This window comes from Bombus flavifrons, chromosome 11 (assembly GCF_040668555.2).
Source record: "Bombus flavifrons isolate JBK064 chromosome 11, iyBomFlav1_principal, whole genome shotgun sequence".
Taxonomy (NCBI): Eukaryota; Metazoa; Arthropoda; class Insecta; order Hymenoptera; family Apidae; genus Bombus; species Bombus flavifrons.
Window position 1 is genome coordinate 1,430,069 of NC_138452.1, and position 20,899 is coordinate 1,450,967.

Here is a 20,899-nt window from a genome sequence, read left to right on the forward strand (position 1 = left end):
GTACCTTTTCTCCGTGCAAAAAAAGGGACAGAGAAAAGGGAAAATACGTTCTCTTCATTTTTCTGACCGAACGAAGAAAAAGAAGAAGAGAAGAGATCTCTCGCAGAATTTCGCAAATGAATGCATCGAGTGCATACGATGCATTAAGTCCCAACCGCAACGAATGCACTGTAAGGTTGTGGGGCCGAGAGTGCTCTCGTTTGGAGTTTCCTCCTTTTATCGGAAACGAACGTGGTATCCGAGGGAAATGGGTTTTAGCCGAGTGCTACTATAAATTCCATTTGTCCCGGTGAAAACGGTAATATATCATGGCTTCGGTACCGTCTTACGGTAACTGCGCGTCTGGTTAACCATATGCGATTATGCGAAAGCTTTAAACAAGGATACCCCCGCCCAACTTTTGTCCTGGCAACTGCTAAACAATTATTCAAATGTCGTTACACACCGTTCTAACACCACTTCTCTTAAAATATTCTGTTGGAAACGGTCCAAGAAACGTAACGATCGAATTTGTTAGAAGGACAAATGTATATCGACGTTTACCATTTTGCTATGTTATTACAGCAAGTGCGCGTCTTCGACAATTTTTATCTAACGAAAGACTAAGCGATCACTATTTCGGTTGCTCTCTATTTTTTCCAATTTCTAACCGATAAGAACGTATTCTGGCGTTGACACGTTTGATGTACGAGGGTAAAACGCTTGCTAGGGTGGTCGAAAAAAAATTGTTGCAACATATTCTTCGGACTCACGTTAGTTCCTGAAATTTATGAAAAAATGAATAACGGTGACCGAAAGTAGTTTCACAGCGGCGTAGGCGGGAATTGAAAACAGGGCATAAATTTCAGATACGTGCCCACCTACGGCGTCTCCTGTAAGACGGCGAGGATACAATATTTCACAGATCAGAATGGCCATTCTTGTGATTTACACCTTCTTAAGTGCACCGCTACATATTCCAGAGTATAATTTCTTCCTTTTTTAACGCTGCTTCGAAAACTTCTGGTGTTGTTCCTTCGAAACAATAATAATAAAACCACAGAAGGATTAAGCATAAGACGAAACAAAATAGCCATAAAGTTAAACAACAATGTCTATTATTAAACCATCGTTACAAAATCAACGTTTCAGATCAGTCTTTAAAGTAATCACAACAAAATTCTATCTCCATTAAGAGCCGAGAGAAGCAATTTAATTTTCAGCTCGGCTTAAGACGTCCCTTTGAACAAATTCCAGTCGAACAAACAGCAACCACGGTCCATTCATTCCTCCGATAACGTTCATATCACGGTTCACTCCTTGCATCAGAATCGCGTAGAATTCCAATTTGTCCGAAGGAGTCGACGATCGATCGATCGACCGTATAACGAGCAAACCATCGAACAAATTCCACTCCGGCTCGTGTTTGTCGACGTTTTAAAAATCTTGGAGCATTGATCGGAAGCTGACCGCTTAAAAAACGACGACGCTTTAATCTCATTCCACCCGAAAGTGAGTGCTCGCTAAAAACAACCTGCGAGAGAGTATTCGATCCTTCGTTCTGTGGCGTGGCAAGCTAAGAAGAAGTAAAGGAATCTTTATCGATTTTGCGCGGTCCCGCGGGAAATCGGCTAGCGTTTGAGTGATTCGTACAAGGCAATCTATAAAAGAGAGGAAGCGATCATGCAGTGGAAGGTTTCTGTAACGCGAGTTTCGCGCCACTGCACGAAACGGTTTGTCGAGTCGAAGACGCAATTTTCCATTATATACTGGAGCACGGTAATCAACCACCCCTTATCATTGCCGCGCGTATTCCACAACGGCAACGGACAGCTGCTTACTGCAGAGTAATGGAAAACAAACAAGGGAAATATCGCGCGTATACAGCTCGGCCATTACTCCCTCACGTTGTTTCTTTCGACTCTCTACCCCTGTTTTACGTCTCTCTTTCACCATCTACGTCTCTTTGTGTGTTTTTCTCCACGTCCCTGATCGAACGGTTTAAAGTTGATTTTATGCGAAATGCCCTGGCCATATCGTAAATTTCGGCAGGCGGTTCAGCGGGCAAACGAACAGCAGCCGTGTGCTCCAGTGCATCGTTCTCTTCATCCGTTGCTTTCATTTTCTTTCTTTTTTTGCGCAGTCGAATCATAAAGGGGAATCAGATAAACGCCAAAGCACGATCGCTGTTTGTAATATCCGGTGAACGTTCGCGCCAGAACTCTCTGATTTGTGACCATCGTTTCAAATTTTCGGAAAGTCGACTCCGTTTTAAAGGAGGGAAGAAATCGAGAAAGGGTTGTATCGATTATACGACCATTTTCTCTGCTCACGCAAATATGCGACGCGTGTGTTCCACTGATAATAATGCCATTTATCAATTGCGGAAGCGTATAGGAAATCAGTGTACGTAATTAATTAATTAATTAATTAGAATGATCGAAATTAAACGCGATCAAGCCGCGATTAAACTGTGCTGTTAATTACGGCAAAATGTATTACTTATTCCTGAATAAATGCAGTAAATGTAAAAGTAGACCCTTGTTATTACCCTTTTAAGCGTTAATGGTAGAATTTATCAAGGGGGATAAGATATTCACGTTGGCGATGATACTTTTGAAGTTCAAACTGTCGAACGATATACATGTAAAACAGATATCTATCTGAAAGATAGTTATGGCCTTTGAAACGCTCTGAGAGAAATTTCTGCTCGTAAAGCGTACGAGTTCATCTCGCCACAACGATACCGATCGGCGAATGCGTTCCGAAATTTCGATAGTTGGGGAGACCGCGAGAGATCGCGATCGCTATACGACAAAGACAATCACCGTTACGAAACAGTAATGAACACGCGTTTAATGTACCATCGAAAGTTGTTAACTCTCGTCGTCGATCCATTGTTTGAGAATACTGACCGGCATAGCAAATATACACGACTTTATCGATGAAACAAGTTGTTAGCGTTTAACACGCTCTTCGATAAACAGCACTTTTTCCATCGGTCTTTTATGAAACGGTGAAAACCGAAAGTGTTTATCCATGGCTCGTTTTGCCAGCGTTATTCACGCGGCCGAACGTTTTAACGGTGATTAATTAAGCATGCATTTACTAACTGGTCCCTCGCCGATTACAGAAAGAACCGCGCTAATATTATGAAACGCTTTTTAATGGAGCTAGCGGGAGTAGTCGGCACACCGACCGACACGAATAATGTTTGGTTATTACACATGGGGTGGTAATTATGTGAAAAGTGTTTCAACGTGGCAGAAATCCAGCAATAAAGAACTAATTTCCAGCTTAACCTACCTTGGCACAGCCAACTGTCAATTACGACGTGTTGTAATAAACCTTTGGTCACAGTTGCAATCGGCTTTTCGGTCGCCTGCAATTTCTTTCGCACGTTTCTCCTATAATCGTCCTTTTACTTCGACTTCCTGCGAAATCGTACGATCGTACGATCGTCGTGAAAAGTAAAGAAATCGTACTTTCGCTTTAGCCTGCTCGTAACACCTCGAATTTATTGTTGCGAAAAAGAGTCACGCTTAATGCAGACAACGTTTAAATACTTTGCTGTTATTGTTTGTATGTTGCATGGAAAAAGCTACGACGAGTAAAATTGTTTTCAATATTCGATGCGAATATCATCGATGTCGAATAACAAATAAATACGGTGAAATCCACTCGATGGCAAATTACTTATGGATACTTGCACGTGCTCGCTTTAAATAGGATGTCAAAGAGACCGATGTCTGGTTGAAATCCCGTTGAACCTCGAGCACGTAGAATGCACTGGAACCACGGACAATTCAATCAAACCTTGTGTATACATGACAGTATCTACTTGAGCATACCATCCTATATTACAACGTCCGATAACCACGGTACATGGCGCACTTGAGTATTCACGATTTCATAAACATCGACATAAAAACTTCACGTAACAGCTTTCTCGGAAAACAAGTATTATGCTAATTTTGTTCAACGTCACTAATTTACATTTTCTGTGTTCCTTATTTTGTCGAGCTTTATTGGTCAACAATGAAAGAATACGTTTATAAAATTTTTTGTTTCGAGCTCAGTTTACAACGTTCTTTTTGGTAAAAATATCACGAGACATTAATATTCACGCGCTGCCACGTTTGCGCGATTACGGGGTCAGCTTGTACGTACACGCGTGGGGTAATCAAGCGCAAATGCATGGAACAACCTGGTGGTTCTAGTTGAGAAAGAGGATGGTAGGGTGTACGAACGCGAATTGTGCGCAGACGATACGCGCGCTCGCTCGGCAAACGCTCAGAGAAAAATTTTTTATAATGGATGTTATGTTCCATCCGCCTGTGTAAACGGCGAAAACCATTCTATCCCCCGGAGAGCGCTTAACATGTCTCGTACGCACAGGTGAGAACCATCAAGTCTCGCACATTCGTTTATTCGTCGCTTGTATACGCGTCTCCTCGGGATAAGAATTTCAACAACGGCGGCCCTTATATTTATACGCAACGAAATTCCCCAGCCTGTAGAATAAGCACGCCGAATACATTTTCCAACCCCTTTGCGACCGTCTCTATGCAATACAGCCTGTCTCGGAATCAAATTAATATAAGAGAACAAGGGAACGCCGTTCGCGGGAAACAGATCCGGGAGATAAGTTGTGGAAACGTAACATCGCCAACGCTAATTTATATGATCGCGTTTAATGACCCTTTCATCGACGCTCTCTCTACTGTGTCTCGAGCAAATTTACTGATGCAGTTAGGAACAAGGGAAATAAAAGTTTATCCTTTTATCTCACAATTTTCCACTGTTATGTTTTCTTATAGAAAGGAGAAATGGTAAAATTTATTTTATTTTTAATTTAGGATATATAAGAAATCTACCTTCACAGATCTTTCAATTGAATCTAATTTTCATATGTATTCTATCGGAACTTTAAATGGAAATTACCTGAAAGAAAATAGTGGTGATAATGGCAAAGAAATTAGTAATCGGAAGAAAAGCGTGAAAGAATCAATTCCGACTAATTAAATCTCAACGATTCATAAATTCCGGGACGTCATTAGCAATGGGAGACGATCGAAATCGAGTGGATCCGGAGACGACGAAGGGGATGAGCGAGACGTGGCCGGCATTGCAATGCGGAGAACGCGAGCGAGTCGTACGATTTGCAGTCGTTGCACGGTGCATCGTTGCGTCGAGCCACGTCACGTCGTCGATCGGCCACGACGACACGCCGCACGATGGAGAACCGTGGGACGGAAGCAATTAGCAATTAAAATCGGGGGTTCGGCGATTGATCGGTCTAGCATGATACCATGCTGTCCCACGGGCCAATCGACTCTTGGATTATAATTACGGGCGCTAATTGCGTGGCACCTGTCCCCGTTCATTCCTTCCTCTCCTCTTCTACCGATGAGCAGCCGTGTGATTAGTACTCGACAGGGCGGCTTAAAATGTTCCAAGAATTTCATTTCCGTCACCGGCATTTTCGTTCCGCTTTTCGGTGATTAACTAACCTATAACGAAACTTAAGAATATCGAAGACAGAGAAAGAAAAGTAAAGAAAGCCAGCGATACAATAATGTTCCAAGTAGCAACATGGTAGTTCTAATGAAACCGTGTAACCAACTGTAAAAGATCGAACGCGCATACGATTGAACGTGGAACGCGTGCTTTCTGTAGGCTGCTTTAATTAAACGATTCGAGCAAAGCGATTTCTTTAATATGTTCGAGGATGTCGTTTGAACCAAGAGATTCGATGGTCGGGATGAAAGCGAATTCTGCTCTCTTGATTCGTCTGGTGCGTTTCGATGTTCCAGGTGTACGATGGACATGCGGCAAATGAAAAGAGCCCTGGCATCATGGAATTCTAATAAACGTTCGACCGCGATAGCCAACTCGGAAAACGAAATTCCAGGGGGAACGGCTGAATTCGTGCCGCGACCATGAACGCGTAACGAATACATGCGTCCCTATCTATCCCTGTTTGTTCTCTCTTTTGCTCTCTTTCTCTCCCTATCTCGGAGCCAATATTCTCGCGCGGAAATGATAAAGCTCGCACCGCCATGAAATATCGGTACACGAAAATATATATTTTGTAACCAAACTCACGTCGTTTTGAGCGAAGGTCGGCGTAATTGGCCCATCACTGGCTTCCCATTTGTCGGCGATGCGGATCGTCTCCGCCGTTTTCTGCTGCACCGATTTTGACTCGTCGAGCAGCGTCAGCTCGTAAAACTCCTGGATATCTGCAACAGTCCGCAAAGCGTCATGTCAAATTAATGCGTCCTCTTTATTGACGTTTGCGATAGCGTCCTTTGATTTCAAGCCCTAAATACATTTATACAATATACATGTATCGCCTCTTATAGTGAAATTTGACATTCGATGGTTTAATGTATTACGTATGTTCCATGCATACATACACTATAAATACAGTGTATTGATTTAACATTCAATATAGTAAGATAGATGTATTCTAGTATATTCGACACAAACGTAGATCTGTAATAACGCTTGGTGATATTCTCAAGAAAACGTTAGAGAAAGAAAGTAAATATAAAGTATTCAAGTAAATTATTCACTAAATAATCAGAATGTAAACATTCATAATATTCTCATATTAGTTTTCCTTCGTCCGTATTCAACCCACGTTCGTTAAGCTAATATTTTATCCGACAACGCAGTCGCATAATTTTCAACAGAGTTCCAAGAGCTCTTCATGACCCTAATCAATTTTCCTTGAGGTTGCACATCGTTCGAGGACGACACCGAAAATATAATACCGACGACGACGAGTCTACGCGGATCTTTTGTAGCCGGAGTGCGATCGTATTTCCTTAGTACAACATTTAGCCACTATGGTCTCTTGGGTAGACTGTCGATAGACAAGACATAAATCAAATGACGATAATTTCATTAATTAATTTATCCAAGGGAATATATTATGAATAGGAGGATAAAAGGAAGTCAGTTGATTAGCCAGACGTAGAATATTACAACGAATAATGGAAATATTATAAAAAGAATTTTGAAGAGACAAAAGAGATAAAAAAATTTCAATTTTGTTAATTTTGAAACAACTGTTTAAACAAATCATTTGATACTGTAGAGGAAAACAATGATCAATATTGAATGTCTCGTAGCAACAAGAAACAAGTAAGAAACTGTGATTTAGTTTCATTAACTCTCACCGTCCATATCGTTGGGTTAAAATTATTTTATGGATAGTATGTTTATTTAGGTTGTTCAACTGTATATTGTCAGTAGTTAAACTTAATTATGGTTAGTTTGATATTATATCTGATAATATTGGTGTATAACGTAATGACATAACTCTGAAATTAACTCCTGAAATTACTCACGAGAGACCAACTAACAAGTGACACTCCTGAGGCCGATAGTTCAAGGTAAGTACTTGCCAAGTGTCGATTTATTAATCCTTTGAGCACGCTTCGAATTCATTTTAAGGACCTTGAATAATATTTAACTTCAGGAAATTCAACTGTAACTTCGTAATTTTGTGCAGAAACATTTGTCACGTCTTATGTAACCTTTTAAATAATCTCTTATGAATTAGTCGCCTCAGGAAATTATTTGGACGTCAAAGAAAAATTTATTAGGAATAATACCTTGAAAAATAGTAGCAGAAAATATTTGGAAGACATTTTTCTCGACATTTTCTTAGGCAAAAAAGTTTAAACTGAACTCACGACCACACGTTGCTACGTGTTAAACATCAAAGGTACTGCTTGTTGTTCGCCGCGAAAAATTCTATGACTTTAATTAACGTCCCGACTTTTTGTCGTTGCGAACAGCAGCCGTCTTTAAAATGCTACCTAGATCCTCTAATTTTTCGTTTTAATTCACATTTAATGGCATTTTCTCCGCGTTCTCCAAATCCCACCGACGAAAGAGCGCGTCGTTGCTACTATTTATGCAACCAACAGGAATCTTTCTCCTCATCCTCTCGGGGAAAACAGCTTGTAGCTGGCTACGGAGTTGAGTACTCGAGAAACTATTCGAAGTTGTTCTCGAGAGCTTTTTTCAAAAGGATAAAACGTAAAATGTCATTGGACGCAATCTCAGGCGAATAGCAGCTCGTTCGCCCGCCGTATGCTTTCGTGTTTTCTCTATAATTATTGTGAAAATCTTTGTGGTTCGAATCTAAAAAATTTAGAGTGTGATTAGTATTTGGAATATTTTCCTTCGTTTCTCGCGAAAAACTTTCTTATCGTTCAAGGTAATCAGTATTTACTTGCTCACATTTCTGTCATTGTTTCAGCTAAATAGTAGCACACGAAATAGAAGCTTGAACATGTTCCGTATAAGCCATTTAATACGAAGAAAACAGTATTTCCCGGATACTATACGAATGTCATATTCTATTTTTTTATTCGAATCCATTCATCCAGTTTCAAAAGTTCGTCGAATGCAAGAGCGGAACATATTATATTTTCCGCTCAGGTATACAAATACATGTGTATGTATGTCACGTATATGTATATGTGTATATTGCTCGGTTTCTCAAAAGTCGATATAAACTACGATTTCATTTCATGTCGACTGCGTTAGTGTTATTGCGTTATACATTTTCCAATAGCTTCCTGATTCCATCAGCATACAAACATGCATCAATCCGATCTGCTCGTATCGCTTTTTTTCTTCCTTCTTTTCCTGTTCATGGTACTGGTTCGAAGAAGGATCGCGGGATGTCTAAGTACTGCCAGGACATTTTCCATGCGAAATGCAAGAAATATGGAAAACTTATTTCAATCTCTCGTGCTCGTTTCCTTTTCAAACGGGTTCCGCAGTCAGGTATTTGGGACGGTATGTAAAACGCACATAGAATTCTCGTCGAAACTAATACCGCGCTTGGGAACAACCGCCATGTCAAGATTTATGCGCGACTTCATTCCTTTACCGGTACGATTTCAGGAAAAGAAACATTTACGGAAATTGAAATGCATTATGTAACTGTAACACAACAATGAGCCGATTAGGCAACAAAAGTTTGTCCACGAATGGATACTTTATGTGTGACAAAATTTTGATACACTCGATATACATGTGTTTACGGTAACCTCAATCTTCTGGAATTGCATAGAAGATATCTCGAAACCATACGGGTTTCTCTCAATACGAATAAATCGTAACAGTTTTACTTGTGAATTCTATACGTATTTCAAAGTGGAAAGATACCTGTTTAACATACGTTTCATGAAAATTTCATAACATGATTTCATCGTGATTGCAATGATTTCTATATTCGCGTGTTTACATTGGTTTCGATGTCGAAACAAACAATGCGGCGAATGAAAACCAATGCGAACAATGTTACGAAGTACATATTTAGGGCATCGAATATTTAAATGTTTATACTGACATAATTAGATATTTCAACGGCACGTAACATAATCGTGATGAACAGCCAATATTAATGTTGAATATTCATTCGATCAATTGATGGAAGTATGTCCGGTGTACGCGCTCGTTGCATGAATATTTTCTTGTCAATCGATGTTTCTCGAATTAAAAGTTCAATTACAGGATCCATCGTCCAGAGAACATTAAATCTGTATTTGGACATGTTCTCCATAAATCAACAGGTAAACGCAATCTTTTTACGGTATCGGGATATCACCGATTTTGAAATTACTGAATCATAACATTGAACGAAAGAGAAAGAGGTAAAAAACAAGAGTGTGCAACGACGATGAAAGGAATGTAACGAAGGACGAGAAACAAGAAAATAATAAAAACAAGAAGAACACATGAGATTCGACAATTTTCTCAATGCGAGCAAACTTTTTCTGGCAAATCTTTTCCCCAGTGGTTTATTCCATGCGCATCCCAATTTCGGTGCAGCAGTTATCAACCGCAAAGTAGTCGCAATGAAAAAAGTTACAGGTACAGTAATTTTTCCGTTATTTCTCTATACGCCGCCACTTTCTTTGTTATTTTGCCTTGCATTTTTCCTAATCTCCAACGTTTACACACCAAACTACGCTCGGATGGATTCACCCTCATATGCGATGTATTTATCATCCCAACGTGTATTCAACAGCGAATTTCACGTGGTCCAGTTCGCCACAGTCCAGTCGTAATTCGCAAAAAAATCGCAATCTAATGTAAAAAATGTGTTCCGACACAAGTTCTTTTTCGAACGCAGTCGTAGTTATTTTGTTCGAACTACTCCTTCATTTGAAACATGGTCTCGTAAAAGTTTCAACAATGAGATTTTATGCGACAATTACACGCATAGCCGCTTCCTTGTGAAGGTTTATCAGTGAACGGAATACCTTTTGCATTTTCAACCAACCATTTTTCATTTTTCCAGCAGCAAGAAAAACAGAATAACGTTAGAACACTCGTTGGAACAGTTTGTTTGTTACTTTTTCGTAATTCATTTCATTTTTTCAAAGAGAAAAAGACAGAGCATGAAAAATAAGCTTCTACCGACATTTTTGAAAATTAATTCCTGTTTTGACTTTGTATGACTTTGAATATTCCAAGTTTTTTTTTCTATTTATTTATTTAAATTTTACAATTTGTCCAGTAGGACATTTGGTAAAATGTTATATCTTGGTGTTGTAATAATATAGCATGTGGGTGGTTACCCCTAGCGGGGTACCATCTTCGTGTTTGTTAGGTTGTGTCCTTTGTGAGATCTGTTGGGTGTTTCCTTTTTAGTCTTCTTTCTATGTTTGATGTGTTGATCGTTTCCGCTGCTAACCGATTCGGGTGCGTTGCTACTCTTTCTCTGTACCTTCTTGCGTATCTGCTAATCTCCTCCTTGACCGTTGGTATTCCAAGGTCTTTCCGTATATCTTCGTTTCTGACGTACCATGGTGCGTTTACTATTGTTCTGAGGATTTTAGCTTGGATTATCTCTATTTTGTTTATATGGCTCATTGCTGCTGTTTCCCATAGTGGTATTCCGTACGTCCAGACTGGTTTTATAATTGTTTTGTATATTTTTAATTTGTTTTCTATGTTTAGTTTGGATTTTCGACTTGTTAACCATTGCATTTGTCTCCTTGCTGTCTGTATTTTGTATATTATTGATTTAATATGTTGTTTCCATGTAAATCGTGTATCTAGGTATTTGACTTGCCTTGTTTGTGTTATTTGCGTGCCGTTTAGTGTAATGTTTGGTGGTATCTGTTTTCGCAGTGTGAATGTAATGTGGTTGCATTTATCGGGATTTGCTTTAATTTGTTATCTTGAAGCCACTTTTCTATTTTTGTGATATGTTCTTGTAGTAATGTGACTGCTGTTACAGGGTTTGTGTGCCTAACTAGTACAGCTGTGTCATCCGCAAATGTCAATATTTTGCTATTGGTAGTTGTTGGTATGTTGGCCGTGTATAATGTGTATAGCATTGGTCCTAGGACGCTTCCTTGCGGAACCCCTGCCTTGATATATTTAACTTCAGAGCATGAATCTTTAATTTTTACTATAAAGGTTCTGCTGCTTAAGTACGATTTTAATAAATGGTATATTTGTTCCGGGAATTGTTTCCTGATTGTTTGTAGAAGGCTTTCGTGGTTTATTTTATCGAATGCCTTCTCTATGTCCATAAAGTGTGCTGTACAGTATTCTTTGCTTTCTAGTACTGTTATTACTTCGTTAGTGAGTCTGTGCATTTGCTCTATCGTAGAGTGTTTGTTTCTGAATCCAAATTGGTGATCTGGTATCAGTTTTTCCTTATCTGTTATTTGTTTTAAGCGGGCGTAAATTATTTTTTCTAGTATTTTGGATAGTACAGGAAGTAGTGAAATTGGTCTGTATGATGCTGTTTGGTGTGGGTCTTTGCCTGGCTTAGGTAGCATTTTGATCTGTGCTAGTTTCCATAGTTTAGGATAGTATTGGATTCTTAATATTGCATTGTAAATTATTGTGATTAGTCGTACCGCTTTTTGAGGTAGGTTTTTTAGGATTTTACCATTGATTAGGTCGATTCCTGGTGCTTTATTGTTTTTTGTTTTTTCGATTATGTTTCTAATTTCTTGTTCTGTTGTTTTAGGTATGATGTAGTGTTTGTCGGTTGAGGTACTAGTGGTTACTGCATCCTCGTCGGTATGACAATTGAGGTTGCTGTTATTGATATTATGGGGTGTGAATGTGTTGCTTAGGTGGTTGGCAAATTCTTCCGCTTGTTCTTCATTGCTTCTTGCCCATGTGTTATCTGTTTTTCTGATTGCTGGGACTAGTTTTATTGGCTTCTTTATTTTTTTTATTGTTTTCCATAGGGAGTAGTTGGTGTTCTCGTGTGCGGATAGTGACTCTATGAATTTTGTGAACTCGTTGTTGTTGTGTTCTTTTATTTTGTTTTTTATTTATTTTGCAAGTTTGTTTAGGTGTTTTTTGTTTTCTTTTGTTCTATGTTTTTGCCATTTTACTTTCGCTTTTCTTTTTCTTCTGATTTTTTCGAGGATGTCTGGCGGAATGATTTTTGTTTGTCTATTTGAATATTCCAAGTTGCTAAGGTTTTTATCAATTCTCTTAATATACAGCGGTTCTCGAAAGTATTTGAACATTTATACAAATATTTTATGAATTTTTCAGATTTTACTAAATATAATCGCGACTGTTCTTGTCTCGTTATTATGTTAATAAAATTTGGAGAAGTCCTATATAACAAAATATATCTGTAAAAAATATATATGTCGGGTTTACATTGGAATTAGGGTTAGGGGCGTAAAACGAATCTTCGTTTGGATTACACATTGTCGATAAGCAATAGAGAAGACATTGACTAGTGCAGATACGATTATTATAGAATTGGATAAGTAACCGTGGTAATTAGATACTCGAGAAACTAATGACAATGATTCTAGGTTCAATAACGAATCCGCGGTCGACGGGATGATGGATGAACGTGCCCACAAAATCTAAGTCGGACTCTTTGTTAAAACGGGGAATATCCACCGAGCGTACAGACGCTAAGTAAGTCGCTAATACGATCTCGCGAGAGAATGACTTTTCGTCGCGATGATGCTGCAGAGGAAAACTATGATGGGGTGTGTCTAAGGACACGAGATCATCGGATTCGTCGAGGATAGTCTTCGTTCAGAAAGTAAGGGAAATTGACGTTGCTGCTAATTGGTCAATCTCCATATCGGTGGTTAGAAAAAGATGCTAGCCGCCCTCCAGGGAAAGTTGCTAGTGGGAGACGTCATTCGTTGAAAAATAGGTCTCCTCTATCTTCTCGTAGTTGGGACAAAGACTGTTTGTTTGAAGGACTTTAGTTAGCTAAATCTTAAGATTTATAACGGGCCCTCAGGCTAGCTGAACATGTACTGCGGAGACGCATCGACATCTGGCAATCATCTTACTCGAAGAATAGGGACTGCGTGTGACGAGCCACGGGACAGAGACCGTTGGAATGTTTACTGTCGCGTGTCGCCAGAGATATTTCTTTTAAGGAGAACTATAGAATTACTTCATACCTTTGTTAGACAAAGCGTTCATCCCGTGACCGCGGCTACGTTCGGCGACTAGCTGTCACCTCGAGCCCAAGCTCATTATCACAACAAATACAAATCTCGAACAAATACAATCGGATCGAAAGACGACAATTGTTTAATTACGCCTATGATAGAATCTAGATTATGGTGTTAAGGGATTTTCCCGTGGTTCCAAAGGGAAGGCTCCGATGTCCTTTCATCTCCGACATATATATATAATATTATGACAATCTTCGCTATTTAGTAAGAGACATAAACGTTTCGAAAATTAACATCAAAATTATCCCAAGTACCAAGTCCCAAGAAGTATTTGTAATGGCTCGACCATTAAATATGTTGCAATAAAAAGAAAAATGAAAAAGATGAAGGTGAGAGTCGACGGAAGACGGGACCAATAACTCCGTTTAACCGTTTAGTTACAAAATAATTTTTAATTTGTTGTGGGCTGGCGGCGTCGCACATGAAAAAGCTATAACCACATCGCCCATAGCGTTGCCTCGCTTTATCTCGATTTCCTTCGTTCCAGTTTTTTTAACCGGCATCGTTTTACGCTCGCCGCTTCGCGGACAATGCCTCGACGGTGTGTGGAGATCAAGGGAGGCTGGGTGGCCGCGACTTCTACGTAAAGCGCGCACACAGAGCAAGCGTATCTCCTATGAACAGCCCCACGGCTGGTGTTAACGAGCTCCAGTTTATCGTCGTCGACGTCGTTGGTGTCTTCACGGCGCGCACACCAAGAACCACGGCCCTGAAGCTTCCGCCACACCGCACCGTGAAAATTACGTGGCATCGTCTAAAGTTCTGCCCTTGGTGGGCTAATGCGCTGATTACCAACCGCACCCGGGAACTATGAATCATGCAATAAACGTAAACTGACCCATGTATCGTGGATCACGACGTACACACTCTCGACTATAAGTTCATGGCCATCCACCACGCTTCTTATATAGATCGTAACACCTAGTGCTCAATAAGAATACTTATGCGCTTCCAGCTAATCCTATAAAAAAGTAAGCACAAGGACGTTAACAGCTTCAAAATTGTATGGAAATCTCGAATAAATGTCTATAATACATTTTAGTGAAAGTTTAATTAACAGGGAAATTAAATAAAAAATAGTTCTATAGTCTTGTCGATTGTTTTAGTAGAAACATACATTGCAAGTATTTCGACAGTGTAACTTACGAGCCTTTTAACATATTAAACGTGCTTTATATGCTTATTCGAGGTTTTCATTCAATTGTTTCGATGCATTATTCATTTTAATTTGAGATTTCAGGGTTTTTGATTGATCGATGAGTATCTCTGATGAAAACAATGGTATAAGTAAATGTATGAAGAGTATAAAAGCATGGTAAATAAAATAGGTTTTAGAAAAAATCATATGAAGGATGTATCATAAAGTAAGAATATATTATTGTGACGGTATTATTGTGATTTTTTTAACCTTTTCAGAAACTTTATGCTATAAAGCTAAACAAATTTTCTATAAAACTCGACGTTCCTCTCTTGACGTTTCACTTATTACTGAATTCATACCAACACTTTACGATACTACTGCAGGTATCGAATTTCAATAAACCAGACTGAGTCCGGTTTGACAAACAGCATCGAAGTCATGTTATAAGCTTTTGTTCCTCGGTAAAAGAACCAACTAAAAACAAGTTCGCATCTCGCTTGAAAGCGCGCCTTATTATTTCGCTCGACGATCGGTCGTGCCATTTCGTAGAAACAATGTTTTAAACAAGCTTGTTGTATTAAATACGAGCAAATTTGTTTGTGACTATGTTCGAACGATTCACGAGGAAACTTATTAATCCTCGCAAATGAGAAAACTTTGTTTAGGAGCGATTCTTTAAATTAATTGCCAGCCAGTCGGCGCAAAGGTTGCAATGGCTGTCGATTATTCCGCGAGGTACGGCAAAATTACGTGTCGTCGTTTCGAGCTATCCGATTCGATCAGAGCTCGATTCAAAGTCGAATCGCAACGAGAGCTCTTCGTTCGTTAACCATCCTCACGTAATATCCTCCATGTTATTCCAGTGACATAATTATCCCGTTCAACCGCCAAGCGCAAGGGGGCGATTTTAGTTTGCCGAATCGGACGTAGACTCACATCTTATTTTTGGTGTGAACTTCATCGTAAGTTTCGCAGCTTGTGGAGGAGCTGTGAGTTGCCAACTCGTCGGGAGTTGAAAATTGCACGTGACAGCAACGTCTGGCAAGGAATACTGGCACAAAGGTCAGTTTGTCTATCCCGATAAGTAACGTTCAAAGAGAAAATATAAACTAATAATGTGACGAACTGTAATTAAAATCCGGCATCTATTGCATTTTTAAAGTTTAGATTGTTTCATAATAAAGTTTCATAATAAAGTTTGGATTGTTTTATAATAAATAAAATAAAAAGAAGTAGATTTGCGGACAAGTAGTGCAGAAATATGGCATAAAAAACCTAAACAGATATTAGGTCATTGTCGCTTGGTTCTGATAGGAGTACAAATAAAGATAGATCTCATTCTCAATGGCTTTCCTCTCTTCCAACATTCTTTTTATTTCCTTCCTTTCCTGCCTTTTCTTCTTTTTCTCCCTCCCTTTTTTGGAATACGAAGAATGAAAAGGCTTTGTTCTGTGTAACTTTTGAATAGAGATCGATTTCTATTGTAAATTCTATTTAAGAATATAGATTTCAGTGCGGAGGGAATTCGAATTGAAGCTCGAAGAGATCCGGCGACTTATCGACTTATCGCTTTGACAAGCAAATTCTACCGGTTTTCTGGACACATTTGATGTTGATTACTAGACGTTTCTCCAAACACAAGAACAGACAAATTGAAACGTATTAATGAAGAGGAAGGGGCAGATGTGTGCAGAGGTTCGTGGAACTTTCTAGTTTGGAGGAGTAAGAATTGCAAGTGGTTTGAGGAATAGAAAGGATATGTAGGAACACAGAGGACGGAGAGCTGCAAAATTATTCTCACTCGCGGCCCTTTAGAATTTCCCACTAGTTTCCATCAAACGATCCGCAATTATCAACCGAAAGGGCTTTAGAACCACGACAAGAACCGCTTTCGAACCCACGGAGGATTTAATTCGCTTGCGTTCCTGTTCCTGAGAAACTACCACCGAAGCAGAAAGATTCGCTCCCCATCGATTGTATTATGGGAACGTGACACTATATTCCAAATATTTACTTCAAAATTATATAATCTTTCTTAAAGCTTCTCAAGTTTCTGACAAATTCATTCTACTTATTACAAGTTTCAGAATGAGACGCGTTAACAACAACACACCGTCTGTCAATAAAAAACAAACAAATTAGTTTGAAATCATTATATGGATTTTTTTGGACTCTATAGGGTCCATACGTATTCGTAGAATTTTACATTGCATAGGATTTGGATTCCACAGCATCCACAAGAATGCATAGAATCCCATACTTCATAGGATGTGGATTTCATAGAATGCAAAAAGTTAGAACTCTGTTCTCCTAGCCAAACTTTATCAAGGTAACGCAAATTACTTTCGAATTGCAAATTGATGAAAACGCAAATTGATTTCCAGTCGACGAATAACAAAACTAACAGGAATCAATCTACAATCGATAAAGTGGTTCCGAAATTTTAGTTAATAGTGCAGGTACAAACAAAGAACCAATTTTTAACGACATTACGTTACTATCGCGTGACGTTCTCTATAAGCAATTCACCTTAAGCTTTCCAAACATTTTTAAAATATCATTGTTATGCTTTAATACGGTATTAGAGCAGCAAGACAGTTTCAATACAAAAAAGAAAAAAACGGTGCATCGAAATAGATATTCAAGACATATACATATTCAAGAACACGGTATTAAAGTATAAAGGCGTAGCAGGCCTAATTTGGTGTCGTTTTATAACACTCTCGATCAGAGTAAGTGGCAGATCGCTTCCACACGCGGCGCAAGTCGAACCACAGCTGGTGTTACCCAGAATGATCTTGTACGAATTCGCTGTCGTACACAGCAACGTCTAACGAGCTAGTTCGTTGATTAGATTTGTAATTAGTTACAAATAGCTTACTCGTCGCTGGCGGCGTAGAACTGAGGGGAAGTCAAGAAAACGAGAATATTCGTGAGCCTTATGAAGACGAGGGAAACACGATAGTTTCTGAGAGAGACACCGGAACTAAAGAGCCAAAGGTAATACGTTGAACCAACGCCAGGTGAGCTCTACCAGTACAAAGGATAGATCCGGGAACAAATTGTACAGATGTTTGTGCATGCACGCTGATGCACACTGTTAATTCGGTTAATAGTATAGGGGTAATACTGCTGTAGGGGTAATAATGATATGATTTCGACGATGTGATAAGATGTGTTTGGAATATGAAATTCAGAAATGATATCTTGCTGAACACGTTACGACGAGAAAATGATATGCTGGGCCCTTTATTACTTACTCTTACATTATTATGAAGTATATTGTACGATTGCAATAAATACATAATAATGAGAAGCAGTAGATTTTGAGGTGTTGCGGATGATATAGTGATGTTGTGCTGAAACCACGATACCATTCTTCTTTGTTGATTATGCCTCCTATTCTCATATAATAGATGATGTATCAGTTTGAATATATTTATGTAATATCGGGGAAAAGAACCTAAGAAACATTAAGTTAACCATGAACAATATCGCGAGAGCCGAGGCGCCGTCGGGTCCATCAATGTGTCGTCGGTCTTTTCAATTGTATAGTTTTGTAGAAAAGGCCTACGTGACCCTGGCAACGAGCGTCTGCGGAACACGTGCGTGGTGGGCCTAGGAAAAGACAAAGGGATGCTAGAACGGGCAGAATGTGAGTTGAGAAGTCGCACTGTGTCAGATGAGAAGCGGCAGTGTGAGTTGAGAAGTCAGAGAGTGTAAGTGGAGGAGCCGGAGAGTATGATAATAAGACGTACGACGATATTGTAATCAGTTTTTTGTATCGAGTATCGCTTATTAAACTAAACTAAACTCTAAATAAAACATCATTACTTGTCCTTACTCTAAGACCCATATAAGTTACCACATTTATATATTTTTTTTAGAAATATTAACTCAATAATATTAACTTAATATTTCCTTTTAAGAAATAAAAATTTGTTTTCAAAGCCGAATGGCGCCACAGTGGTGGTATTTGAAACTTGTCTTCAAGTTCAAATCGTAAATAACATTTATTGCTTCGACTATTTAGTAGTGGCACTAGAAAAATATCCCGATTACAAAGAGGTAATATAGTAACAGATCAACTAGAAATGGATATTAGGAGTGAAAAGATGTTTATGATAAAGTTATCGTTTGCGATTTAGAATTACAAAGGAATTCACGTAGCATAAATACATATTGCGATCTATATTACGTATACGTTTACAACCCGTACGTTATCCTAGATGGAGTGTACTTCTCCGTCGTGTAAAAGATAATCAATTCACAAAGAGTATCGGTAAATTTCCGCATGAAATTCGATGTTTTAAACAAGCAACCTTCAGAGCCTCCAAAGCTTCGACAATGGGATTCCCTTCGGTGCTGGTTTACCGAAGGGAAACGCAACTAATTTCCTGGTAAGCGAAGTGAAACTGATCGAAAACGACGTTCAACGAACGGGTAAATAACGGAATTGAACGGAGGTGATCGAATTTGTTCCTCTTTCCGCGGCAGAGAAAAGAAGAGAAATTGGAAAGCGTTCAACGACTCGATTCTTTGATGCTCGCGATCGACATTTTACGGTTAAAAAAATGTCACCTGCGTTTTTCGTGGTGCAATTTGATTCCTCGTCCCATCATGCTCAACGATACGAGATATCGTGAAATAAAAGTGAAATACGTAGAGTACTCCTACATAGACGGACGCTAAAAATACAACCTTAAAAAAATGTCCATAAAAAAGTGCTTGAAAGCTTTCTCTGAAAATATAATTATTCTTTCAAACATAATACTTGTTCAGATATCTTTTTGAAAAAACATTTCATTTTATTAATAAAATGAATCCTAAGCATTTATTTTATATCATCGGATCCATTATATTGCATTATAATTCCATTTTTATAAAGATAGATCATATGTATAGAGCTTAATTTGAATTTCAACTTCCATTCCAACATTTCAAGAGGGTTAGTAAATACAAATTACGTGTAATATTGCTACACTATTTTATCGGAGTAGTAAATTACAGCACTGAACAATTGACATTTGCTTAAGTAGCTATTAAAACTCACGAGAAAAGTGCTTCAACTTCATCAAATAATTATTTAAACAAGTAATCAAAGAACGATAAAAAAAAGATTAACGCGTTTAGAAAATCTGGAAACTTAGCTTTGACGCGCTTCTTTCTTTGCGATATAGAACGTGTGAATAATAGATAATTATCAAGCAGAGCGATTAGCCGTTTTAACGAAAAATTAACGAAAATTGGCAGAAAGCTCGCGAAAAAGCCTGTTTGTCGATCGAAGGGACATGCTGCGATTGTCGTAACATCGATTCTGCTCACGTTTATCGAATTATGTGGTCCGCATGGCAGACAGGACGAAAAAGCAGCTACACACATTGTACATGAATTCACTTCACCGATTCTGCGAACACGTTTTACAACACCGGTTATTTAATTACTAAAACGCAGTCGCTTCGTTAGCGTGGCAACTCTCTCCGGACGCGCAAAAATCTGCAATAAAGGCAGCTTCGTTTATTGTCATTCTATTAACCGTTTCACGAAAACTGTCTCGCGATCTAGGGAATATAATAGCCGGTCATTTATACGTTCCCGTCGACAACGTCGTTCCGGTATGTCACTTTAATCTCAAAAGCGATCCTATAATATTTCCACCTTGTACACTGCGTTAATTCTATGCTTTCGCTATTCATCCACTCATCATGAAACCATGTTTTCCTGGTTTATTTCGCGTGTCAACGAAATACGAACGAAGAACGAATATACATCTATCTACGAATGGGATAATTTCGTGACGAGATAATCGCCGCTATAGCGGAAGAATCATGTTGCATTTGCAACTGCTAAACAAAATTGGGCTCTGAAATTGAAGCTAGTAAATAGACTCGGGATGTTTGTGCATTTATGGGGAATTTAAAGATGCTAGAATAATAATTATAATAAATATTTAGTGAAACAAATTTTTAGATTCCATTCCTTCAGTTGTATTCGTAAAAATATGAATTTATATAAGTATCCGTAATACAACTATGTATTAACGCTTCATCTACAAAATGAGCTCATTTATATTGCGCAGTTAAGATGTCGATATAACCAGTAGAATGTAACATAATGAAATTATCTTGTCAAAGCGATAGCGATAGGTAACGTATTCAATTCTTATTTTTATTTGCTATTAATAATATTATTTATGGAAAGCTTCTGTGTACAAAATTTATTATTACAAAGTATATCTAATATTTGAAATGTTTCTTATTTTCCAAACTAA

At 38.6% G+C, this 20,899-nt stretch overlaps 1 protein-coding gene across 17 annotated transcripts in view; it reads right to left on the reverse strand.

Moving 5' to 3' along the window:
* dlg1 (MAGUK family member discs large 1) overlaps window positions 1-20,899 on the reverse strand; it is a 539,916-nt gene that overhangs the window by 253,867 nt on the left and 265,150 nt on the right. For all 17 annotated transcript variants that reach the window (XM_069122833.1, XM_069122830.1, XM_069122828.1 and 14 more), the window contains one exon: window positions 6,088-6,224. In XM_069122833.1, the coding sequence (XP_068978934.1) occupies window positions 6,088-6,224 (137 nt within the window). The remainder of the gene's footprint in view (window positions 1-6,087; window positions 6,225-20,899) is intronic.